Source organism: Chanos chanos, chromosome 7 (genome assembly GCF_902362185.1).
Source record: "Chanos chanos chromosome 7, fChaCha1.1, whole genome shotgun sequence".
Lineage (NCBI taxonomy): Eukaryota > Metazoa > Chordata > Actinopteri > Gonorynchiformes > Chanidae > Chanos > Chanos chanos.
Window position 1 is genome coordinate 34,250,490 of NC_044501.1, and position 8,261 is coordinate 34,258,750.

Consider the following 8,261-nt stretch of genomic DNA (forward strand, 5'->3'; position numbering starts at 1 on the left):
TGACGCGTTTGGCTATTTAATTTAACCTTCTGACCAGAATCTATTTCAGTGTTTGGCTGGTTTGTAGGAAGCACTCTATTGTTTTCGAATTGTTATCGAATGAATAAGTGACTGAACGTTTCTCTCTCCTCTCCTCTCCTCTTCTCTTCTCTTCTGTTCTCTTCTCTTCTCTCCTCTTCTTGGTCTTTCTCCGTTTTCGCCCCCCCGCTCTCAGGGCGCGGGGTTCCACGCGTCGAGGAGGCAAAAGTACGGGAACGTCTTTAAGACGCACCTGCTGGGTCGGCCCCTGATCCGGGTGACGGGAGCGGAGAACGTGCGGAAGGTTCTGATGGGAGAACACACCCTGGTGAGCGTGGACTGGCCGCAGAGCACCAGCACGCTTCTCGGCCCAAACAGCCTGGCCAACTCTATAGGAGACATCCACCGCAAGAGGAGAAAGGTACAGTTGACCTATATGTATATGCCTGTGTATATATATATATATATATATATATATATATATATGTACATGCACATGCACACAAAGGATGAATCACTGCCAAAGACACATAAGGGATCATATGTTGTACACTTTCACTCTCATATGCTGAGGTCCACACACACACACACACACGCACACACACACACACACACACACAGACACAGAGTCATTCTCAGTGTGTGGGAACCTGCCTTATCTGAGAGTGACTGGCACTTCTGTGCCCTGTGTCTGTGTTTACCTCACGCCAACAGACAGAGAGCTGTGAGAGAAAGGTGCCTTCTCTCTCTCTCTCCCCGCCCACAGCCTCAGACAGAGAGATAGAGAGAAAGAGAGCCAGATAGAGGGAGAGAGAGAGAGAGAGAGAGAGAGAGAGATAGAGAGAGAGAGAGAGAGAGAGAAGGAGACAGAAGAGAAAAGCGTCATTCCCGCCTCAGTGTCTAGCCCAGCACAGATCTGGGCTGATATCAACCTCTTCTCCTTTCTCTGATAGATTCTTCCCAAAAGTCCTGACGATGACACTGACAAATATAATGGAACTCTGTGTGTGTGTGTGTGTGTGTGTGTTTGGAGATGGCTTCTTATCCTCTTATCATACGATGAAGGATTTTTTGTAGGGATACACATCCACCCCTGTCCATTGTCCGGGTATTAGAAAAAAAAGGGGTCTTTTTGTGTGTCTTCATCCACCTCCACAGAGAGTCAAGTTTCACCCCACACACCTGTCCCATTGTAGGGCCAGTAATGTGTAATCAGACTTTACTAATTCTCTGAATCTGGAAGCCTTCGCGCAAAACCCCCTAATGACCGCTAATTAGCCGTCCCGCCTCTTACGCACAAAGAGGGCCTTCTTTCAACCCCCCCCCCACCCCCCGCCTTCTACACCCTGACTACCCTAAGGCACACACAGTCTCAATCAGAAAGGCAACAGTAGCAAGACCCCCACCCCCCCTCTCCTTATTTGTGTCACATATGTGAGCACAAATCGTTCACCTCTGACCTCTCAGAACAGATTTCCTTCTCTCTCTCTCTCTCTCTCTCTCTCTCTCTCTCTCTCCATCTCTCATTTTGCTTGGCTGAATTTTTTTGTTCTTGAACTTCAGCGACGGTCACTTTCTGTGAGTCAACATCGCGCCTGTTGCCAGTCAGTGGGCTGCAGGCGGGGATTCGTTCTCAAAAGTCGTCTTATCTCTTATCTCATCTTTGACGCCAAATCGCGCTTCTGTTAAATATGAATTTGAAACGACGGAATACTTCTCCTCGCGTGGACTGCGAGTTGAGTTATTTTAAACTCGTCTGCAGACGCGGGGGTGGAGGTGCCCAGAGACACATACCCGGGCAGCCCAGTAACACACAAGTCGCGTGTTGTGCCGGTGTTGATGAGGCTGGTGAGCGTGACCTTAGAGCTGATAATCCAACATTCCTGTCGTGGATAAAACCTCTTCAGGAGTGGCATGTGCTCTGTCTCCAGTCATAAATCTAAAAGCATCATTCACAACTGTATAATAAACACAGGCAGGGAAGCATAATCATAAAGTCTCTCTGTTGGCACAAAGCCACCTGGGATAGCTGTTTTTAGGTCGTCGTCTTCCCCCCCCCCCCAAAAAAGGCTTGCTCTGCATTGTGGGAAAATAGCCCGGTTAGTGACGCGTCCACTTGTCTGCGTTTTCTGGTGCTTTTTTGCGCTGATTGCTGAGGATAAGCCATTTTGGCTCTAACTCCTGCTCTATTTTAGTGGCACAGTCGCCAGGTAATCCCATGTTTAAACAGGAAAAAAGCCAAATTGGAGTTGAACTGCGACATGTGAGGCTGTCTTACGTTTGGTCTGTTATTCTAGCTGTGCAACCTAATGAGAGAACATGCTCAAATTCAGTTTAACGTTTTGCGTTTGAGTCAGCTGCGTTTAACCTTTCTGTAATGCAACTATACAACAATATGAAATCAAATTCAAAGTATAAGACAGATTCGTCACCTTAACTAAGATTAATGGTAATGAAACAAAGCCTCAGGCTGCTGTAGTTACCTTTGTGGCCAGTAGAGGGCATAGCCATTTAATCCTTAAGCTCACCTGATTATCAAGGGAGCCCTCCCTGTGAATAAAAGATTGTGTTTCACTCAACAGGGTTAAAAAGGAGAGGAAGACAGAGCAAGAGCGAGGGAGGAACGGGAAAAAGGAGGGAGTGTAGACAGAGAGAAGTGTGTGTGTATGTGTGTGTGTGTGTGTGTGTGAGAGAGAGAGAGCGAGAGAGAGAAAGAAGGAATAGTGAAGACAGAATAAAGAGTTCTTTACATTCTGGTAAAAACCAGCAGCTTTGAGCAGTTTCATATAATTTAAGACATATGGAAATTATTAGGGCGGGGGGACTTTAAAGTGGGGGGTGGGGAGGGGGGGGGATAAGAAGTCACGTTTTGTAATGAAGACAGAACAGTATTTTTTGGGAGAAAGTTTTTTTTTGTCTCAGTGTTGTAGTTGGAATTTCCCTGGGATGACAGTGCATTGCATTACTTGAGTTTGACTGACGTTTGTGCTGTAAGATGATACTAACCCGCCTAAGGGAAAACAATGACACTTAGTTTGACCACAGACAATCCAAACAGAAACCAATATACAAACTGATATTGTAAACCCTTTTAGTGTAGTTTGGTATATTTTTTCTAAGATATTAGTTAAACAGAATTAGGGGTTTTTGGTAGCATGCTGCCCATAGCCAAACAGAAGTTAATAGATGGAACTCTAGAAATACACACACACACACACACACATGCGCGCGCGTGCACACACACACACACACAGGTTGCTCATGCTGTAGAATTACCATTATTGCTTGCTTTCAGTCAGTGCTTAATGAAGGAGAGGCATGAACTGGTGTCAGAACACAGTGGGTGTAGACAGATGGAGAGAGTGGTGGACGGAGATGTGGAACGGATGGAGGGGCGTAGGCGGCAGACAAAATGTTGAGACCTTAACCCTTTTTTTTTTTTTATTAGCGCTGTCTGTGAAATGTCCTCTCCTTCTGTCCCAGACAGCAGACACCTATAGCTCCTTCATGCAGTGGGCTTTCCCCAAAAGGAGGTCATGTGTGTGTGCGTGTGTGTCTGTGTGTGTGTGTGTGTCAGAGAACGAAGTGCAAACATAAGGCTAAAGGCAGATGTCGAGATTCTCAGAGAGAGGGGGAGAAGGTGATGTAGATGGAGAGATAGTGGATGGAGAGGAGGGAAAAAAAACGAAAAAGACGAAAGCTTGCGAAATCTCAAATCGGGGAAGGCTGGAGATCCAGAGCGTCCGCGTGCCCTTATGGACGAAGGAGAGGAGGAGGTGAGGGGAGACAGATTAATTAAAGAGTTGATGGAATGATGGTGAGAGAGAAAAAAAAGAGAGAGAGAGAGAGAGAGAGAGAGAGAGAGAGAGAATGAGTGGGAGGGAGGGAGGGAGGGAATAGGGGGACGATCTAAGCGCTGCCGTCCCTTTTGCCTTTTCGTCTTTACTACTGTGGAAAAGCCATGCGGAGCCAAGGTATTTGGGGTGAGATGGTGCGGGAGGTGTATAAAAAGTGCTATTGTTAGTCGCTTGAGCTGGAACTTTTTAAAGGGGGAACATGGATGTTATTTCACCAAACAAACCAGCAAGACTGAGACCCATTAGAAATGCACTGCGCCCGCCAGGAAAATCTTACCTTTCCCTCTCTCTGCTGATGGAGAGGGAAACTCTCCTGTGTACTACAGAACGAGAGAGAGAGAGAGAGAGAGAGAGAGAGAGAGAGAGAGACGGAGAGTGGGGGAGAGAGAGAGAGAGACAGAGACAGAGAGAGGGGGAGGGCAGAGAGGGAGGGAGAGAGAGAGAGAGAGAGAGAGAGAGAGAGAAAGAGAGAGACAGAGAAATAGCAATGCTTGTGAATTAATGAGAACGTTCCATGTAGAGCTATAAGGAAAATAAACTCCCGCGTCGGCTGCTGCCTGCGGCTGGAGGATAATATTTAGATGACATTTCTGCTCGTATGTCTGCTGAGCAGAGTGCAATCATGCTTGGTTGTGGTTTTATGGGTCAACCATGTCTGGGGATTGTGGGAATTGTAGTCGTGAATTAATCCTCAGAAACGGGACAGCACCACAAACACACCTGTGTCAAAAAAAAAAGAAAAAAAAAAGAAAAAAAAAAGGAATTTTTGAAATTTGCAACTCGGACTTAAATATCTACGGTATTAGTCAGGGGTGCTTTTATTTAAAGCTTAGGAAACCAGCCCTGCGAGAGCCAAACACTCAACGCTGGCAGCATGAGCATGTTTGGAGAGGTGTATTGGCTGATTAAATATTGGTCAATCAGGGTCAGAACTCTGGAGAGACTCATCCACTGTTCTCTGGCCAGACTGACAGACTGTGGCAAGTTCACCTGTTCAGTTATGAAAATAAAGCCGAAAATATAGACCAGAGCCAATGTACTTAAATTCGCCCCCTCTCTCTCTCTCTCTCTCTCTCTCTTTCTCACACACACACACGCACATACACACACACACATACTTTTTAAATGCGTATGTGACTTTGCGTGTGTAACCTGCTGTGACTTAATTGAGAGTGATCATAATAGAGATTTCACTGTCTCAATATAAACACCACCGTATTCACTGAACAGTACAGTCACAGTTAGCTCTCTTAAACAAAGTGATTTATCTCTCCGTCTTCATCTCCAGGTGTTTGCTAAGGTCTTCAGTCACGAGGCCCTGGAGAGCTACCTGCCCAAAATCCAGCAGGTGATCCAGGAGACCCTACGAGTATGGAGCTCCAACCCCGAACCCATCAACGTTTACCGGGAGTCCCAGCGTCTGTCCTTCCACATGGCCGTCAGGGTGCTGCTGGGGTTCAGGGTCTCCGACGAAGAGATGTGTCACCTTTTTCGCACGTTTCAGGAGTTCGTGGACAACGTCTTCACCCTGCCCATAGACCTACCTTTCACCGGATACAGGAAGGTGAGACAATCGGGGATGTAAAGAAAGTCCGTACCGAATATTGACAAGCTTCGCGCCTTTGAGGACTCTCTCTCTCTCTCTCTCTCTCTCTGTGTCCTCATTTGTGTGTGTGTGTCGCAGTCTTCGCTGATACAGTCTTAACGTTTTGCGTTTTATCGATGTAGGGGATTCGTGCTAGGGATACTCTACACAAGTGCATAGAGAAGGCCATCAGAGAGAAGCCCCTGTCTGCTCAGGGCAAAGACTACGCCGACGCTCTGGATGTGCTGATGGACAGTGCCAAGGAGAACGGGACAGAACTTACCATGCAGGAACTAAAGGTGAGCGTAACATGTCGTCGTTAATCCCCGAGTTAAGATGAAAGACACGCTGCTCAAACAGGAGATTTACCGAGCAAATATTGCGTGACTTGACATCAGAAAACAAGGATTAGGATTAAGGACGGGGGGGGGGGGGGGGGGGCACACTGAGTAGATATGGGAAGGTCTTAGAGATTGGTTTTAGAAATTTGTTTTTTAGTTTGAGTTTACACTTTTCTTCTTCTTCTTCTTCTTCTTCGCTGCTGCGAAGTTGTTCTGCCATGTTGTAATGTTTTTCTTTCGGACCGAACGACTTTTTATCGTTGTGTCCCCGTTGATTTTTGAGTCTATGCGTGATAACTCGTTTTTTAGAGATATTTGCCCCCATTTTAGAACATTTTTGCTTTCTCTCTTTCCCTTCTCCTTTGCGGGTTTTCTTTGGGGTGAGGCCAAAAAAAAAAATCACTATTGTTGGGAACCAGTGACGTTAAACTAACACAGTTGTCTCTCTCTCTCTCTCTCTCTCTCTTTCTGTTGCATACACTGTCCCGGGCACTTACCTTACTCTGAGATGACGTAGATATGTTTTGACACAAATGATAGCCAACGAGGCCTCTGTCCACGCATGTTATTTTTACCTTGTTATTCCACTGTGCTTTTCTTTGAGTCCTTGCATAATTGCAGTGACTCTCTGCTCTCACTCCCAGACAGTGGTAGACAAGGGTGGGTCCCTCAGGCAGCCGGCACCAGGTCCCTGGCAGGCGTTTCAAACAGTCTGACCTGCAGAATATGGCTGCCAAGCCTGGGAGGCCCCTTCTCCCTCTCTCTCTCTTTCTTTCTCTCTCTCTCTTTCTTTCTTTCCTTCTTTCTTTCTATGGACAGGGCCAGATGAAGCACCTCAGAACCAGGGTCATTGCAAGTTAACGTAGGGCCTTCATTAGAGCACAATCAAAGACTATGAAAAAGGAAACCTTTTTTTTTTTTTTGGTTCCTCATTGACTGTGGTTGTACTGGGAACCGAAACTGAATCGACTCCAAATGTGTTGGAGCATTTTTATTTGGCTTTGCCATTAGCTCGAGCAGGACTTAATGGTTTTCATATCCGTCGACTTTCCCGTAATTCAACCCATATTAACCGGTGTCACTGATAATCTAGAAAGATCTAATTCTCCTCCCTTCTCCTCTCATTTCCCGCCACTCAGGAGTCAACCATCGAGCTGATCTTCGCTGCTTTTGCCACCACGGCCAGTGCCAGTACGTCTCTGATCATGCAGTTGCTGAAGCACCCAGCTGTTTTGGAGAAACTGCGGGAGGAGCTACGAGGTCGCGGAATCTTGCACAATGGTTGCTTGTGCGAGGGCGAGCTTCGTCTAGACACCGTCTGCAGTCTCAAGTACCTGGACTGCGTCATCAAAGAAGTGCTGAGACTCTATACGCCCGTTTCCGGGGGCTACCGCACTGCTATGCAGACCTTTGAACTTGACGTGAGTACAGTGCTGGGTGGAGGCTTTGCTTTTGTCTTCTGCTGTTTTTTTTTTCTGTTTTTCTGTTGTGTTATTCAGTTATTCTCTGGTTGCCAGGCAAGATGTTAGTCATTAGCGTATGGCGTTGTTTGCGTGTTTACTGTATGTCGCTGGGCTTTTTTGACGTGCTAGTTTTTGAGACGTGTTCTGTTCTTTGAGATACTGTTTCCTTTTGTTTTCAGCTACAGCGGAATAATTTTGTCTCCTATCTTTCCTCTGTCCCATCCTTTCTTTCCCTCTCTCTCTCTCTCTGTGCCTTTATCTTTCATTCTTTCTTTCTTTCTTTCTTTCTTTCTTCCTTTCTGTATCTCTCTCGCCAACAGGGTGTCCAAATTCCAAAAGGCTGGAGCGTCATGTACAGCATCCGAGACACGCACGACACCTCAGCCGTCTTTAAAGACGTGGAAGCGTTCGACCCGGACCGATTCAGCGAGGAACGGTGCGAAGACAAAGAGGGTCGTTTCCACTACCTTCCCTTCGGGGGTGGCGTTCGTTCTTGCTTGGGAAAACAGCTGGCGACCCTCTTCCTGCGCCTGCTCGCCATCGAACTTGCAGGGGGCAGCCGATTCGAACTGGCCACGCGGACGTTCCCTCGCCTGGTCTCCGTTCCCGTCGTCCACCCCACCGACGGCCTCCGCGTTAAGTTCTTCGGCCTGGACTCCAACCAGAACGAGATCATGGCCAAGTCCGACGAGATGCTGGGCGCGACCGTGTGATTGGCTGGCTTGGGCGAGGAGGAAAAAAAGGCAGTAGCTTAAGTTGGTCAAGGTGTGGAAGAGGAAGAAAAGGAAAAAAAAAAAAAGGTGGAGCCATGAAACGAACTCCACATCTGACGGAAGTTTTTAATCGCTGTTGTTGTTTTTTTTTCGTCTTTCCTCTTGGGTGACGAGTCCTGAGCTGAGAGAGAGAGAGAGAGAGAGAGGGAGAGAGAGAGAGAGAGAGACTGAAGATACGCTCCACTCAAAACGTGTCGCCCGCAGAAATTTCAAGAAAGAGACTT

General features: G+C 47.0%; 1 protein-coding gene across 2 annotated transcripts in view; it reads left to right on the plus strand.

Moving 5' to 3' along the window:
- cyp26b1 (cytochrome P450, family 26, subfamily b, polypeptide 1) overlaps positions 1-7,990 on the plus strand; it is an 18,618-nt gene extending 10,628 nt beyond the window's left edge. Inside the window, exons 2-6 of one of the 2 annotated variants that reach the window (XM_030780389.1) lie at positions 215-439; positions 5,164-5,439; positions 5,604-5,759; positions 6,941-7,222; positions 7,585-7,990. In XM_030780389.1, coding sequence (XP_030636249.1) covers positions 215-439; positions 5,164-5,439; positions 5,604-5,759; positions 6,941-7,222; positions 7,585-7,977 — 1,332 coding nt within the window. In that variant the 3' untranslated portion in view covers positions 7,978-7,990. The remainder of the gene's footprint in view (positions 1-214; positions 440-5,163; positions 5,440-5,603; positions 5,760-6,940; positions 7,223-7,584) is intronic. The other variant, XM_030780390.1, reaches the window with a different exon arrangement.
- Positions 7,991-8,261: the final 271 nt, after the last annotated feature.